Source organism: Sorex araneus, chromosome 2 (genome assembly GCF_027595985.1).
Source record: "Sorex araneus isolate mSorAra2 chromosome 2, mSorAra2.pri, whole genome shotgun sequence".
NCBI lineage: Eukaryota > Metazoa > Chordata > Mammalia > Eulipotyphla > Soricidae > Sorex > Sorex araneus.
In genome coordinates this window covers 228,814,441-228,832,443 of record NC_073303.1, presented here as the reverse complement: position 1 = coordinate 228,832,443, position 18,003 = coordinate 228,814,441, and the positions used below count along the sequence as shown (strand labels likewise).

At 51.1% G+C, this 18,003-nt stretch overlaps 1 protein-coding gene across 1 annotated transcript; it reads right to left on the bottom strand.

Annotated features, from left to right (window-relative positions):
* Positions 1-255: 255 nt before the first annotated feature.
* On the bottom strand, positions 256-17,502 carry DDX23 (DEAD-box helicase 23). Its single transcript, XM_004616726.2, has 17 exons — positions 17,368-17,502; positions 11,349-11,554; positions 10,695-10,799; positions 9,380-9,473; positions 9,207-9,272; positions 8,390-8,528; positions 7,997-8,130; positions 7,755-7,867; positions 7,378-7,521; positions 7,058-7,283; positions 6,630-6,775; positions 4,927-5,104; positions 3,300-3,542; positions 2,598-2,749; positions 2,312-2,420; positions 1,381-1,555; positions 256-1,084 (listed from the first exon to the last, which is right to left on the bottom strand). The coding sequence occupies exons 2-17, from the start codon at positions 11,552-11,554 to the stop codon at positions 861-863; spliced, it is 2,454 nt and encodes an 817-aa protein (XP_004616783.1). The 5' UTR covers positions 17,368-17,502; the 3' UTR covers positions 256-860.
* Positions 17,503-18,003: the final 501 nt, after the last annotated feature.

Sequence of the window (18,003 nt, the reverse complement as noted above, 5' to 3'; positions counted from 1 at the left end):
CCTCACCTCCCAGCATCACGGTGCTTCCTCAGTGGATAGGCTGGAGCCTCAGCGGCTTGCGGCTGCAGAGAAGCACTGTGTTAGGGCTCTGCCGTCACTAGCTCTGCCATTTCCTCTGGGCCTCTGGAGGCGGAGACCAGCTCAGACCCTAGGTCTTCTCTTACTGTCATTTTCTGTCATGCCATGAGTCCACCTGCAGTGACCAACATCTTCTGAAGCACCAGGGAGAACCCGGAGAGCTGAGGTAGAAGCAGGCAGTCTTAACAGTCATGTATTTATTCTCAGAACATACAAACATCTTCTCAGCGAATAGAAAACAGAAACTTCACTCAGTGACAAAGATGGACACAGCCAGCTCACCCTGTCCCCACAACTGCTAAAAAACTCCCCTGGGTGAGGGACGCCAGAGTGCACAGCACCCGCGGCCCGGGCCTGGCATGGCTCCCGGCAAGGCTCCCGTCTTGTTTAGGATCCAACAGGCAAACGGCAGGCAAGATGCCGAGGGCCCAAGGCCCACGTCCTCAGTACCAGGTCCCTGGGTCATCGAGGGCAGCAGCGTGGCGATGGCTTACACAACTCGGTCTGTGCCAGGAAGGTCCCTCCCGCCGCCTGCCGCCTGCCCGAGACACTGCCAAGAGCTGCCAGGCCAACGCCACCGCCGAGGCTGCCAGAGAGCAGAGCGGCCCAAAGCCCTGGCGGCTGTTCTCGCCTCTCCCAGCAGCTCCTCTTTACTTGGGGCCCCACACCCGGGGCGGGGGCTGGGCAGGAAACCGCTTGTTTCTGAAGTCCCCAGAGCCCCAGACTGAGGGTCCTGAAGCAGCAGCTTCGGAGCACGCCCTGCGACCCGAGCGAGGAGCCCGTCAGGCAAAGATGGTCTCTTCCCGGCGCTTCTTGGTAAGGATGGTGCCTGGCTTGTGCTGGGCATCCGGGTGGTTGGCGAGCTCGGGGGGGCAGGAGGACACCGGGCTCTCCAGGATGGCCTGCTTGAGCTCATAGAACACCGCGGAGTCCTCCTTGGTGAGGAAGGTAATGGCCACGCCACTCTTGCCTGCTCGTCCCGTTCGTCCAATGCGGTGGATGTAGTCTGGGAGGGGGAGCAGCACCAGTCAGATGCTGCCACCACTTCTGGGGCTGCCCCCCCTCCAGCCCACACCTCCAGGCAGGAAGTACACGGTGGGACCCCCCACTCCTCCACAAAACACGAGGGCTGCTCCAGTGCAGACCACCCACCCCGAGGGCAGCGTTATCTGCGGTGAACAACCCCGTGCACAATAAACGGCGGGTGCTTCTCCCACTGGGACTAGTCTCCGAACGGAGACTATAGCCTCAAGTTTGAGCAGAAAGAGCCGAGGATGGCAGCGTTTCAGATCCCCCACTGACCTTCAATGTTTTTGGCCATGTCATAGTTGACGACCATAGACACATCCTGAATGTCGATACCACGTCCTGCCACGTCTGTAGCCACCAGAATATCCTTAGCGCCAGCCTTGAGGTTGGAGAGGGCGAACTCTCGCTGCTCTTGGCCTTTCCCGCCGTGCAGGGTACAGGCATTGTACTGTCGGGAGAAAGTGAGTGAGCCAAGAACCCGAGCCAGGGAGAAGGCGTGGGGTCAGAGGGCAGCAGGGGCAATAGAAGGACACAGGAGAAAGAATGAGTCATGCAAAGTACGGGGAGGCCAGGGCCCGAGAGCTAGCCCAGTGGGGAGGGGGTTGGCCTTGCACATGGCCAACCTGAGTTCCATCCCATCTGGTTCTCTGAGCCCACCAGGAGTGACTCCTGAATATAGAGCTGAGAGTAAACCCCCAGCACCCTCAAAAAATAAAAATCAAAGTGAGGAGGGGTAGAGTGAGCTGAAGGAAAAGGGGAGAGCAGAGGCAACGGGAAATCATCTGCGTGTGGAGAGTCGGGCAGGTGAGAGGCTGTCAGAGGGTGGGGGAAGCAGGGCCTCACCGTCTCGGGAAATTTAAGCCCTTCTCAGGCCTTGGTGTCCAAATTCAAGGACATTGAGGACCCACCCCTCTCTCCCGCCACAGCCCCGCTCTGCAGACTCTGCCCTGCTCCAGGCCACATCCCCGGGCTGCCGGGATGTCACCTCAAACCCCCCCAGGCCAAACCCACGGGGAGGAGGAGCCGGGCAGCTCTGGATGCACCAGTCGCTTTTCCCCGGCAGAAACTGCGCGTCCCCTTGGCGCCAGCTTGCTGGGACCGTGAGGTCAGGACCAGAGAGCAGAAAGCAAGAGCCCGGGGGACCTGGTGCGCTTCAAGAGGCAGCAGCAGAGAGACGAGATTTTGTTCCCCCCGCCAGACACACCCCCATCTTCTCCAGGGACTTGGCCAAAACATCACAGCCCTTCTTCTGGTTGACAAAAATGATGATGGGTGGATCAAAACCTTGCTCCAATATTGCCAGCAGCTTTTTCCTGGAGAGAAGAGAAAACAAGAAGCATAGCACCTCGCAGCCTGAGGACGGGCCCAACCCCACACTGCAAGTCGCAGTGTCTGTGGCGCCCAGATGAGGCAACAGCTCTGCATGTGGCAGAACAAACATCCTCCAGTCACACTCACAGGGAGCAGCCCTGGCTCCGAGGCCCCCGTACCTCTTCTCCGACTCTGACATGAGGAAGACCTTCTGTTCCACACGCTCGTGGGGTTTGCCTGCAGAGCCGATGTACACCACGGCAGGGCGCCGGAGATAGCTTCGGGCCAGACGTTCCACCGCCGGAGGCATGGTGGCCGTGAACATGACAGTCTGCGAGAACGGGAGACTCAGCCACAGGCCGGGGCCCAGCCGCATCCCACCATCACCAGAGGCAGCGCCGCACAGGCTAAGGAGCGCAGAGTGCTCTGCGGGGAGCCTGGTTCCATCCCGGGTATTACATGATCATCTTCCCCCGACACACCTGCCAGAGCTGCCGAGAGTAGCCCCCCAGCACCGAGCTAGCCCCAAAGCACAGCCAGGTGTGGACCAAGTCCCCCTCCCCCACAACGCCAAAGGAAGGATCTAAAATGAACCACAATGCCAACTGCAATGGCCTCTGCCTTGGCCTTCCCACAGCCCCCGCTGCCCGGGACTCGGTGACTTGTCCCTCTGAGGACAAGACTCTGCCTGTAGGCACGCCGATGGCTGTGATTCTGGAGTCATTTCTCCAGCTGGTTACACCGTCAGGACATGAGAGGATGCCACGGTCTGCCTGCTACTTCATTAGGGAACATGTACTCTCAGCCACCAAGGGCAAGGGCGGCCTCAGGGCAGCTTTGGGGATCCGCTCTACTTTTCCCAGCCCAGGGAAGCGCCTTACTTGGCGGTACTTATGTTTCCCCGACTCAAAGTTAGCCAGCATCTTCTCAGGGTCCTCGGCTTCATCTGTGTCTGGCTTCTGGTTGCTGACAGGCATGTGCTCCAGGATCTTCTGGACATCCGGCTCAAAGCCCATGTCAATCATCCTGTCTGCCTCATCCAGAACCACATAGGTGCAACGGCTCAACACCAGGTAGCGGTTCTCCAGCACATCAATCAGACGCCCCGGGGTAGCGATCACAATCTGGGGGCAGAGGAATGGATGGAGAAGGAAATCACACATGGCTCAGCAGGAATCCCCTACTTTCCCTCCTGTCAGCTAGCTCCCCTTTTGTACCACAGACCCTCCAATTCTAAGGAGCCTGGGCCCTAACCTCCAGTTACGTTTGTCAGTGCAAAGTTTTAAGTACTGTCATAAAATCACAGTTATGGTCCTAGATGTATTTTAGGGCAAATGGGGTCTCTGGGTGACGTATAGGGCATAGACAAGGGGACAAAACAAAGGATCTGCCATACATACAAGAGAAACTAAGACATACTATGAAGGGACTGTAGAAAGGAATTACACTAAGAAGTCAGCACAAACTTTGGGGGACAGGGGAAAGGTGCTCAGGGCTTACTCCTCACTCTGTCTTCAAGGATCACTTGAACTAGGGTCTACTGTGTGCAAGGAAAGTGCCTTACCACACTGTCTTCCCTGTCCCAAAACACTTAATTCTAAGGCAGATTTTTTTGTTTGTTTTTGGGGCACACCCAGCAATGTTCAGTGGCTACTCCTAGTTCTGCTCAGGAGTTACTCAGAGAGGGCTTGGGAACCATGTGAGATGCCAGGGATCAAACCTAGGTCAGTCTTGTGCAAGGCAAGTGCCTTATCCACTGTACTATCTCTCTCGCCCCTGAAGCAGGTTTCTCCAAAAAGAATCAAGTTCTCCTGATCCAGGGAGGTAGTACAACGGGTTGGAATGCATATTTCGCATAAGGAAGGACCGCATAGTACTGAAGAACGCTGGAAGTGACAACCCACTGGGGTAGTATGTCAGTGGGAATAGCCCCTGAACACCAGGTGTGGCCCCCAAACCAAAACACACGTTAAAAAAAAAAATGTTTTAGAACAATGCTAATAAAAAGTTTTCCTCCCCAAGCCTAAGGCAACACCTAAATCCATAATACTATCCGAACAAATGAAGACTCTCACGGACATGAACCCAGGGTGCTCACCGGCAGCTCTCACGAGTGGCTCTTTTTGGATTTGTGGTCCACACCTGGCGATGCTCAGGGATTACACCTGGCTCTGCACTTAGGAATTTTACTCCTGACAGTGCTTGGGGGACTGTAAGGGATGCTGGGAATCGGACCTGGGTCGGCTGCGTGCAAGGCAAGGTCCCTTCTCACTGTACTGTTGCTCTGCACCGCTAAAGGTAGGTTCTAAGCCAACCTCAGCTCCTCTGTTAAGGGAAAGCTCTGTCCACTCTCTCAGTGGCCCTAAGAAGGAAAGCGTGTGCCACACTCCCCTCGGTGTGTCAACACAACAGCACCTACAGATCTGTCCCTTCCTTTATTGGACTGCATATATGGAGAACTAGAAACCCCGCACTCCCTGAAAACAGACTGCCCCAAGGAGAACAAACCTCACAGCCCATGCGCAGCCGGAAGCCCTGGTCTTCTCTGGAGATGCCACCAATGACGGCCACCGTGCGAATGCCCAGTGGCTTTCCGAACTTGATGGTCTCTTCTTCAATCTGCTGAGCCAGTTCACGAGTGGGCGCCAGGATGATGGCGTAAGGGCCCTGGTCTGACTCCTCGATCCTGTAGTCAATAGGACACCCCAGTTTCAAGAGCTCTGGTTCTTAGCTAACCACGAACAGGGGCAAGACAAGGTCACTCTCCTTTCTCGAGGGGTGGGGAACCCTCCCAAGTGAGCTTAGGAGACCCAGCAGCCCCACCAGCGATTCTTGGCCAACCGGGCCCCTGGTTCGGTGCAAGGGCCTGAGGGTGCAACGCTGCTCAGGACCTGCAATGTTGGGGATCCCAGGGCCAGCCCGGCACTGCTGGGGACCTCCAGGGCTCAGGGGCCATGTGGTGATGGGGATCCAACCTAGCCCGGGCGTTAGTATCTCCCGGGCTAAGCGCAATATGAAAATGGGGAGTGTGATAGAAGAAGGATATAATTTTCTCCTTTATAAATAAAGACTTGGGGGGCGGGGAGGCCTGGAGCAATAGCACAGCAGGAAGGGCATTTGCCTTGCACGTGGCCAACCCGGGTTCGATTCCCAGCATCCCATATCCCATATGGTCCCCCGAACACTGCCAGGATTAATTTCTGAGTGCAGAGCCAGGAGTAACTCCTGTGCATCGCCGGGTGTCACCCAAAAAGAAAAAAGAAAAGACTTGGGTGGAAGAGAAATCTCCAGGGCTAAGCACATGAGGGAAGTCCAGATCTGATCCCCAGCACCTCATGGTCCTCCAAGTACTGCCAAGAATGACCCTGAGCACTGCATCAGGAGGAGCCTCTAAGGACTGTTGGGCATGGTCCTCAAAAATAAAAACAACAAAAAGAAGAAAATAAGGGACTCTTGGACTAGACAGCCCAAATGGCAGGGCACATGCCAAGCACATAGAGTCTTGAGTTCAACCCCCAGTGTCCCATGGCCTGAGCACTGCTGGGTAGTTCTGATACTTCCCCCTCCCCGTCACTGCCAGGCCAGAGCAACACTGCTCCCCTGGACCAGGCTGAGTATTACTGTAGCTCCCACAGCCCCCAGCACCACTGGATGCGACCCCTAAAAAAAAAAAAAAAATCCAAGGGCTGCAGAGATCATACAGCAGATAGGAAGCTACCTTGAATGTGGTCAACACAGGCTGAATCCCCAGCATCCCCATACAGTCCCAAGCAATGCCAGGAGTAATTCCTGAGCACAGAGCCAGAACTAACCCTTGAGCATCACTAGGTGTGGCCCAAAACCCAAAACCCAGCAAATTCAGAGACTCCACGTGGCTGGGCCTATGGCCTGGTGGTAGGGTTTGTGCCGCACATGACTGAGGCCCTGGGTTCAATGGCCCTGGGTTTGATCCCTAGCTTCCCAAAAAAAAAATCAAGCGGAAACTTTAGGAGAGTCAACTACTCCAGGGGGTGACCTTTGCAAAGAATAAAACATTTCTTTGATTATCATTATCCAATTATTTCCTGGGTTTAATTATTTCCTGCTTTAATCTCCAACATTATCCAGTTATTCCCTGGGCTTAATTATTTCCTGGTTTAATCTCTAACATTTACTTGCCCATTTCACCTTTCCTAGCCACGGCTGCCCCAATGGGTGTCAACTAAGCCCACCTGTCAATTTTGGGAAGCGTGGTGATCCAGACCAACAACGGGATGAGGAAGGCCGCTGTCTTGCCACTGCCAGTCTCAGCCACACCAATGATATCACGATTCTGTAGCCCAATGGGAATTGCCTGGCGCTGGATAGGTGTTGGTTCCTGAATGCACCAGACAGCAATGGAATTACACTCACAAAGTGGGCATATATGCCAGCACAGCAGGACACCAATGACAGAGGAATGGGTACCCAGAAGAAACACAACCAGTAAGGCCAATGCTTGTCAAAGGCCAATGCTGGCCGAAGACCAGAACTGTGAGACAATGTCACCCTGGAACCCAGCAGCAGAGAAGGCATGAATCAAGGAACCAAATTCTCTGATGCTAATTAAGTTTTTAATCAGGACATTTCAGGTCTTCTGAGCCAATCTGCCCCTCCTTACCTTGTAGCCACACTTATCAATGACCTCCAAGATGTGTGGGGGCAGAGAAGAGTCTTTCCAGGATCGGATGGGGTTAGGGATCTTGCCACCTTTGGTGGTGATGCTGTAGTCCTCGCGAAAGATTCGCCAGTCCCTGTCTGTCATCTCATCTAATTTCTTCTGAGACCAATGTCGATCATCCCAGCGCTGCTTCGCTTCCTTCTTACGAAGTTTGCGGAGTCTGGCCCTGGAGCAGGACATGAGGAACACGTGGACTTTCTACTTAGCCCCTTGCTGGGGGCCTGGGGGTCTGCCCAACGAGCCCAGCTCTGCCCACTCACTCCTCCTGCTCCTTCTCTTCCAGTGTCCGCCTCTTCTCCATCAGGTCTCCGTAGAAACGTGATTGCTCTCGCTTCTGCTGCTTCAGGTCAATGCCTGCAATGAAGCCGCGCCCCAACAACTGTACCTGGTGCCGTTCTTTGTACCTGCAATTAAACCAGAGAAGGGAAAGGAGAAGGAATTGTTGCACCTGGAGAACGAAAGGACGGACTATCAAGAAGTACCATTCCACAACCTGGTGTCAATCTCGCCTCACTCAGAAGGCTATTAGTTTGCCAATTTCTCAACCCAGTGTATCATACATCTACCACCATAATCGCCAGATCGCTCTAAGAACTGCCTCGCTGAAAAGACGTGGTATCTGTCCAGAGCCACTCACAGGGGGTTGTAGTCAATGGACGTGTCCTCAGATGCATCCCATTCAAAGACAAATTTGCGATCATTGAGGTGCCTTGTTCTGCGTCGCTTCTTGATGCCACCTAGGTAGCGCTCCTGCCCAGAAACAGAACACAAATTCCATTAACTGAAGTCCCAGATCTAAAATGCAGAGATCAGAACAGCCAAATCATTAAGCCCCATTTTCGTCTGTGATGGAAGTGAAGACAGAGTCAACGCCTGCACCTTAATGGCATGGAGCTCCTTGCTCTTATCCTTCTCCTCCCGAATCTTCTGCCTCCCTTCCTCATCCTCGTTTCCATTTGTCTCCCGCTCCATCCGCTCCCTGCGCTCCCGACGCTCCCGCTCCTGGGGGTCTTCTGCAGAACAAAAGAAAGCTCTGGAGAGGAACCCACGGAAGGCAAAAGGAGAATACAGAAAGAAGCCAAGTGAGTAAAAAGGGGAGGTTTGTGATATGCCAGTAGAGACCTCGGGAAGGTATTTTTCTCATAAATCTCTCCCACTCTTCCATCTTCCAAAGTCCAGAGCAAACAAGTTTCCAGCTTCCCAGAGTGACGTTACCATTCCATTCCCCTCTGTCCTCCCTCTAGGCACCCACAGCCAGGGGAGGAAACGAACCCAACATCTTCCGGCCCAGGTCTTGGAACTGTTTCCTTTTCTTCCTCTCCTCTTCCAGCATCTTCTGCCGCTCTTCCACCTCCTGCTGCCGGCGCTTCAGGGCTTCAGCCTCTCTTTCTGCTTTGGAGAGGAACTTGGGCTACAAAACAGACAGAAACTATAAATAGTCTGAGAGTAGGGCATAACTGACAGGGAACATCGGTTGAGGCACTGAACCTGTAAAGGAAACTAAGCAGGGGTCTGGAGCAACACTATAGTGGGTAGGGCACCTGCCTTGCCGCAGCTGGCCCAGGTTCAGTCTCTGGCATTCCATATGGTCCCCGAGCACTGCCAAGACTCATTCCTGAGTGCAGAACTAAGGAGTGACCCCTGAGCACCAACAGGCATGGCCCAAAACAAAAATAAAAATAAACAAAACCCCAAAAAGAAAATGAAGTAGTCCTAGATCCCTCTATGATCATACCTACTTGCCTTCAACATTCTCCTATATGGAATCCTGACTCTTAGTACCTCAGAAAGTGACTGTATTTGGTGACAGGGCCTTTATAAAGTAATGCGAGATGTCAGGAGAGACCCTAATCCAATCTGAGGTCCATGAAGAAGACATTTGCATGCACAAATTGCCAGAGCAATCCTGTACAAAGGACGATGTGACAACAGAAAGACATGCCTGGCAAGCCAAGGGGGCCTGAAAGGAGACAGCCCTCTGCCCGCTGCATCACACTGCCAGCCTGCGCAACTGTGAGCATGTGCATTTCTGTGGGGTGTGTTCTTCTGACCAGGCCAACCGACACATACACAGACTCTCCCTTCTTACCTTAGCCTCAGCTTCTTCCTCAGCCTTTTTCTTGGCCAGAAGTTCCTCCAAGGATAGTGGCTGGGCCTAAAGATAAGACAAGTGCGTCAGCCACAAAGGCCGTCCCCTCTGAAGGTCAGCAGAGCTGTGCTTGACCTGCAGGAGGAAATGAGAAAGCCCTTCCACATCTTTACCTTCGGCTTCTTATCACCATGCTCATCTTCCTCATCCTTCTTAGAGTCTCTGTCTTTCCGAGATTTAAAGTCTTTTCCTCGACCAGGAGATAAACTTTAAGGAAAAGGGAAAAGAGAGGTCCAAATTACTCTTTCACCCCAGTTTCTGGCTGGGACGCAAGCTGAGCCCCCCAAACAGGATAGAGTATTTCCCTAACTCAACAGGACTGGTCCATGGCCATCCATCATGTGCGATGCACCCTTTGCCGTCAGGGTCACTCTGCCATCACAGAATCCAACCATGGTCCCACTCTACCCAAGTCTCCTTTTCCAAGACTAATAATTTCTGCTGGGAAATGGGTCTTCACTACTGAGGTCAAATAGTTTTTCTGCAGGGCTGGAGCAATAATACAGTGAGTAAGGCATTTGCCTTGCACATGGTTGACCCAGGTTCAAACCCTAATATTCCATAAAGTCCCCAAGACCACCAAGAGTGATACCTGAGTACAGAACCAGGAGTAAACTCTGAGCATCACTGGATGTGACAAAAATATGTATTTTTAAATTTTTATTCTTTAAGAGCCAGAGAAAGAGACAGCTCGGCTCAACAGGCTGATCCCCAGCCCCGCATAGTCTCTCCACACTGCACAGGGCAAGGGCTAGCGCCTGAACACTGCCACGTGTGACCCCCCCAAAAAAACAACCCCAAGTTTTCTTCAAATAGCAGATGCTTACTGAATTAACTTTTTAATTCTTAATGACTTTAGCCTATACCCCACCCTCCTATCCCGTTCCCAGTTACCTATGTTTCCTCTTCATTTTTTCTACCAGCCTTTTCCCCACATCTACTATAAGATTCTGTCCTCACCCAAGGCCTAAAAGAGATGGTACAGAAGTCTCCAGAGGAACAAGATACTGAGGTACTGCCCCAGCAAACATACGTTATATACCCCGAGAAAATATATAATGTATATATCATTAGTCTTATGATTGCTAAAGAAATACTTAGGACACTGGAAACTCTTTCAAAAATAATTTCTAAGTTCTAAGAGGAAGTGGATGCTCAAAGCGTTGTGACTTAAGTGGTTATGTATTTCTAAAGATGATATATGCTTGGATCCCCAGGTACTAATCAGGGGACCCCAAGCACTGCTGGGTAAAGCAAACAAGGATACAAACAAACAAAAAGAAGATGCAAAACACAGGACTGCCATTAACTGTAGGATCACTTTAAGAAAGTTACTTTTCCACAAAACTGAGCTGGCTCAGATGCAGAGATGATGAGTTGGAAAAGAGACAGGAATATGCCCGAAGGCCACCTTCAGCTCCTGGGTACCTGGATCGTTTGCGATCCTTGTCCCGTCTGTGCCCATCCTTATCCCGATCTCGGTCCTTCTTATTCCGGTCCCGTTCCTTATCTCGTTCTCTGTGCCGTCGTTCTCTAAAGACAGAATATAAAAATTACTGGATATTTCCAGAGTACTCTGCTTCACAGCAGTACTAAAACATGCTCTTTCCTAATCAATGTAATATTTTTACAAATTTGGGGATTATTTCCTGGAAAGTTATAAAGGAATTCTAAGATTTTATCTATCAGAGTTGTACTGTATGAGCTGTATTAATGGCAATAATTGGTCACAAATTATTCTAACAGAACTATCTTTCTTGAGCATTTTACAAGTCACTTCTTAAAGAGTATGAAAAACAATGTCTTCTGTACAGGACATTGGAAGAACCAAGAAAGAAGTCTGAGGGGCACAGCAGGTAGGGCATTTGCCTTGCATGAGGCTGACCTGGGTTCGATTCCCTGCATCCCATATGGTCCCCTGAGCACCGCCAGGAGTGATTCCTGAGTGCAAAGCCAGGAGAAACCCCTGTGCATCGCCGTGTGTGGCCCAAAAAGCCAAAAAAAAAAAAAAAAAAGAAAAAAGAAAGAAGTCTGAGATACACTCTCCCTTCACAAAGAACAAACCAAAAAAAGTTAATTTACCTTTCTGTGGACTTGGATCGGGATCGGGAGCGAGAACGGCTGATTCGTCGTCTATCCCTTGACCGATGCCGCTTCCTGTCTTTGGATGGGGAGGACTTCCGGTCCCTGTCTCTATCCCGATCTCTGTCGGGAGTCCGAGATCGCTTCCTTTCCTCCTTGGAAGGTGATATATCACGGTCCTTCTTGTCAGCCAGCTCTCCTGCCATCTGTCATGGTAAGAGAACTCTTTATGTATTAAGTTGTGCTCAAAAGTGTTTATAGGAACTGGAGCAATAGCACAGTGGGTAGGGCGTTTGCCTTGCACGCAACCGACCCAGGTTTGATTCCCAGCATCCCATATGGTCCCCCCAAGCACCGCCAGGGGTAATTCCTGAGTGCAGAGCCAGGAATAACCCCTGAACGTCGCCAGATGTGACCCAAAAAGAAAAATTTAGTAAGTGTTTATAGGGACTGGGAGGCAGTCCAAAGCGCTGCAGTGCAGTCGCCTGAACATCACTCTGGGAGTAGCCCCTGAACATCACTAAGTATGGCCGAAGAACAAACAAAAAGCCACAAACATTTTATATATAACTTACTTACTCTCGGGGCCGGAGCGATAGGTAGGGTGTTTGCCTTGCACGCGGCCGACCCGGGTTCGATCCCCGGCATCCCATATGGTCCCCCAAGCACTGCCAGGAGCAATTCCTGAGTGCAAAGCCAGGAGTAACCCCTGAGCATCACTGGGTGTGACCCAAAAAGCAAAAAAAAAAAAAAAAAAAAAAAAAACCTCACTTACTCTCAGAACAACCCTAGATAAGGTCAGTAAGAGCCCTTTCTACCAATATTGGCTTGCCAACTTCATAGATAAGGAAAATGAAGCTCAGAGTAACTTCACAGAGTAGCTGGCTTCTCTCTCATTCATTATATTATTCCCTCCACAACTCCCTCTGTATTTATTTTTGAAAGTATACAGTGAGGGGCTGGAGTGATAGCACAGTGGGTAGGGCATTTGCCTTACATGGGGCCAACGCAGGTTCTATTCCCAGCATCAGGAGTAATTCCTGAGTGCAGAGCCAGGTGTGACTTAAAAAAAAAAAAAAAAGTATACAGTGAGCCAAGAAGATGGCTTAAGGGCTTTGCATTGAACATGGAGCACCAGGTTCAATCTCTGGTACTACATGATTCCATGAGAACCAACCCCAAGCACTGCCAAAAATTTAAAATAAAAGTAAATATTTAATGACCATCCTTATTTTTATAATTAGGCTGTGAGAATATTAAAAGAAACACTAGTGAATAAAGAATGTACCAGTTACCTCTAGAAGTATCTTCTGTTGTTTATCTTAGGGTTCTATTAGGCTGCCAGTACACTAGGATCAGTCAACATACATATATCTCAGGAACACAAGTTCTCTGGCCAGAGATGTAAGACAGGGGCTAAGGTGCTTGCTGTGCATACAGCCAAGCCCAGCTCAATCCCCAGCATTAACATACAGTCCCCTAAGCATTGCTAGGAGTGATCCCTGAGTGCAGTCAAGAGGAAGCACTGAGGGGCTGGGGCAATAGCACAGCGGGTAGGGCGTTTGCCTTGCACCCGGCTGACCTGGGTTCGAATCCCAGCATCCCATATGGTCCCCTGAGCACCGCCAGGGGTAATTCCTGAGTGCAAAGCCAGGAGTAACCCCTGTGCATCGCCAGGCGTGACCCAAAAAAAAAAAAAAAAAAAAGAGGAAGCCCTGAGCACCACCAGGTGAGTATTCATCCCCCACATACAACTAAAAAAAGAGGAGTCATCATAAGGTCATTTAAAAAAAAAAAAAAAACATTTATTTTTTTGGTTTTGGAACATCACCTGGTAGCACTCGGGAGTTACTCCTGGCTCCATGTTCAGGGTCACTCCTGGTAGTTCTCGGGAGATCATATAAGGTGCTAGAGATTGAACCAGGACTGTATGCAATCAGGCACTTTTCCTAATGTACCATCTTTCTGCTGCCAAAAGCTTAATTTTTGAGATCAGGCATTATAATCAGCACCCCAGATAAAATCTAAATTTAATGAGGAACCATTGTTAACAATATTATAAATCACAGAACCCCAACCAGTACAAAAAGTTTTAAAAAATATAATTTTAAATTGAAAGACAAACACAAAAGGAAATTAAAGGGGCCAGTGAGCAGAAGGTGTGCCCTGCATCCAGCTAACCCGGGTTAGTCCCCGGCAACACTAAGCAATGCCCAGAGTGACCCATGGGTACGTAACCTGGGCTCAAGCTACCCCTACGCACTGGTGGGAGGAGCCCCGGAGTGAAAACCCAGGCACTCCAAGAAAGCAAAAACAACTCTAATTATGCAAAGGGGAAAAGTTGGTGAAGTGTGATGAAGCGCACACAGGAAATGGATCCAAAATAAGAATGCACAGACATTCTGATATTCCCCATTTTCAGTCTAGTGCCATAAGAGATTCTAAGCATTTGTTCTCCTGTCGTGCTACGATGTCAACTGTTTCTGAGACCATTACATCTACTTCAGGTAGGAGCAAAAGGATAGCAAGTCTGAATCTGCCTCTACTACATCCACCTCCTCAGCTTCCTTCTCCTAAAATTTGGAATTATTTCTTAGAATTTGCTTTATCTCCAAAGATTTAAGCTGGAATATTAGTTTCCTAAACTAGCTTGCAACAGCCACTTTCTTTCCCATGCCGCATAAAGGAAAAGCTGCGGTTTTTGTGGTTTAGTGACTACGATCTGGGGAAAGACTGACTAGAGATGGAGTCAGGCAGGTGGGAAGGAGCCAAATTATTAATTGTGTTTTAGGCAAAAGTAAAGAAATTTGGGATTTTATGGGACCAGAGAGACAGACCAGGATTAAAGTACTTGCCTTGCATGCAGCCAATCCTGGTTTGATCAAAATATATGGTCCCCTGAGCATGTGTGACCTCAGAGCACGTAATTAGGAGTAAGCCCTAAGCACCTCCTGGTCCAAAAACAAAGAAAGAACAAAGAAACTTGGATTCTATAGTTTTCACTGAATCTGGATTTTTTTTTTTTTCACTTTTTGGGTCACACCCGGCAATGCACAGGGGTTTCTCCTAGCTCTGCACTCAGGAATCACTCCTGGTGGTGCTCAGTGGACCATATGGGATGCTGGGAATTGAACCCCGGTCGGCCGCGTTCAAGGCAAACACCCTACCCGCTGTGCTATCGCTCCAGCCCCTGAATCTGGATTTTAATTTAACTACATCAGGAGCCTTGAAAGTGTGTTCAACTGGAAATTATGTGGCCAAAGAAATGGCCCAGCTTCAGGACTGATCTCAGAGAGGCTGGCAGCCGAGTTATTTCAGGTGGGCCCTGCTGCCACTAGACCCAGATCTTGGACCCCTAGTGGGATGGGGGCTGATGGACCCCCCCCCCCACAAGACTCAGTGTTCCTACCCACCACATTCGGCTCCTACTGCTGCCAGAGAATGGCCCAGCTTCACAAGCGATAGCAGAGGGACAACAGAAAGACCCCTGCAGCTGATGGTCCCAGCTCCTAAGCCCCTGAATGTGCCACATGCGCAGTGGCACAACTCCAAATTTTACAGAGCTACAGAAAATGAGATGGGAAAACTGAGTAAAGCCCACTCAATAAGCGAAAACAGTAACCGAGAAGGTTCAAATAGCACCTGACAACTCAGTAACTCCTCAGGCCATGACTTTAGCAACACCATTATGAGATTTATTTGCAAGGGAGCAGGCTCGGGGATGTGGGTGTAAAACTGGGGACATTAGTGGAGGGAAGGGCACATTGGTGGTGGGACTGGTGTTGAAATATTGAACACCTGAAACAGCTGTGCTGTCAACAACTTTGTAAATCATGGTGTTTAAAAAGTTTCATTCAAGGCTAAAAAATAAATTTGGAAATTATGTGATATTTTCTATTTTTAGAGACTCCCTTTGGTATCTGGCAAAAAACTACATAGTAGGAGGCTAGCTAGCTAGCTCTGAGACTGGAGCGCAGGATTTGACTGCAGCAGGCCTGGGTCTGAGCTCCAGCATCACACAATCCCCTAAGCACACAGCAAGCACTAGTGGAGTGACACCCTGAGCACAGAGCCAGAAGTCACTGCTGGGCACAGGCCTCACCCTCACCAAACAAAGAAAATACACAGCAGGGAGAGTGCAAACAGAACGAGTGACAGTGCTGTTAGAATAGTCCGGACAAGAGATCACAGTGGCTTGCTTTAGGAAAATAGCAGTGAGATGAAAAGAAGCTGCTTCAGGGTACACTTTGGTAGAACTGACAGGGCTGACCAGGAAGGGAGAAGGAGGAGGGGACACAAAGATACCTCTAAGTTTAAGACCTTGGCAATGTAATAGTTTGTCGGGATACTAGTGACCATAGAAGGTAGGGAAGGAATAAACGAAGTTTCATGTTGGTGATGTTGAGGGTCTAAGTGGTGAAAGTAGGAAAATCAGTAGCCGCGCCAGGAGATGGCTCAGAGTGTCTCGGTGATCCCCCACACCTGCAAGGCACCTGGCCCTCAGCACCGTCACATGTGGTCCTGTCGGGCAGCATCCAAGCACTGCTAGGGGATATCTGGAGAACCCCATCCTCCAGCCCCCTTCCCCAGCACTGCTGGACCCAAAGCTCTGCTAGGCTGGCCAAGTACTACCATGAGCGGCCCTAGGATTCCCTGCTCGTGGCCATTACAGAAAGTCAATTTGAAAATGAAATGCTGGAACTCGGAAAACTATGGTGACAAAAATTTGAGTTCAGTACACAAATTACTTTTAAAGTCATAGATATTACATAGTATTACTTAAGTAGGCAGTACATAATCATGCACCACTCAATGACAGAGACAGATCCTGACAAACGCAGCGTTAGGTGACTTGCCAGATCTACGTGGTACAGCCTACTATCCACTAATTACACGGTATCACCTTTGGGGGCCACTGTCATGTGTCTGATATTGACCAAATCATTGTTAGGCAACACATGACTATAGGAAAAAAAGTAGATCAGAGGAGGCTCCAGGATTAAAGTCTAAACAATGTCACATTTAGAGGTCAGGCACAGAAGGAGCTGGAGAGAGAACTCATGAGGCTGGGTTCCATCCCCCACATGATCACCCCAGAAGTAGTCCCTGAGCACTGCCCAAACAACACAACAAAAAGGAAAGACAAGACTGAAACAAAACAGCAGCGAGAAAGGAGAAGGGAAAAAGTAAAGTATGGCCCCAAAGAACCCAAAACCGAGTTTCAAGAAGGTAGCAACCAGACACGGCTGAGGAGATGGAGAAACGACCCTTGCGTTCAGAAGACAGATGGGTGGCGAGCTTAGGAACTGTTCTGGGAGCCATGCATTTGGAGAATGAGAAGGGAGAAGACAGTAAACACAGCCCCCTTTCATTGGGGGCAGCTCATCCGGACGCTTCCTACAGTTGCCCACCCACCCCCGGGGTCGTGAAGGGCGGGGCGGGTTTCCCTTTACAGCCAAGGAAGCGTTTCTCCAGCTGAAGACACGAAGGCGGAGCGCGGGGCCGTGCGGCTTCCGGAGGAGAAAAGCCCCCTCGGGCCGGCCCGTGCGGGGGCTCCCGAACAATGAAGGGAGGCGAGCGGCCCGAGACGGCGGCCCGGGGGCCACCACGGTGACTGGAAGGCCCGAGGGGCGTGGATCCCGCGCACTGGCGGGTCCGAAGGCGTGTGTTAGAGTCACTCTCGGGGAGGGAAAGATCCAGGCGGGAAGGGGGGAGCTGGATCCGGAAGCAAAGCCAGAGATAAGTTTGGCCGGGGCTGGGCTGAGCACTGAAACACGAGGCAGCGAGATGGCACCGGGGGCAGCGGCCGGCGCGTGGCCGGCGTGTGACCCGCCCGGGGTCCCGGCACTCCCGCGGGGCCCCAGCGCCTTCGCAGCGCCCGGCCGAGCTCTCGGAGCTCGGGCCCTCGCCCTGCAGCGTTCTTCGGTCGCCACGTCGCGAGGGCGGGGACCACGGCCCTGCCACCACACTCGCCCTCTCTGCGCGTTCCTAGGGGCCACCTCCACCGCCCGCGACTCACCACTCTGAGTCTGAACCGCCCAACGCGGCCTCAACGTCGCCGAGCAGCCGCCATCTTTCCTGTTTCCTGGTCGCCGAGAGGCAGCCCCGCCGCGCGGCCTGCCGGGAAGGCGAGTCCCGGGCGCGCGGAGGCCGGGCCGGCGCGCGCCGGGAGAACTACCAGTCCCACAATGCACGGCGCGGGCGCCGCCGAGCCGCGGGCGCTGCCGGGCGATGTGGTTCCCAGAGCGTCGACGCTGGCTGGAGGAAGAGTTTTGTGGGATTTCTTTTTTGGTGTCCTTTTCCCGCATGAGATTCTCCCGCCGCTCCACCTTCCTGGAATGTAGTAGTTTTCCCAGAAACTGCAGTTGATGGCTATGGTGGCCTGTGCTTACGACGAGAAATTTAAGGACTTTTTAAAGTTATTACAATTAGCGCTAGATTAGAATGAATTACTTGACTGTTAGTGGATAGACAAGATCTTTGTGTCTTCACTGAATCATTGGCCCTGTTTTTTGTTTTTTTGTTTTTTTTCCAGGTGGACAAACTAAAGGCTAGTGGTAGCCAAGGCGGGAGAGTGATAGTACAGCAGGTAGGGTGCTTGCCTTGCAAATGACTGACCCAGGTTTAATCTCCAGCACCCGGTATAGCCGGAGTT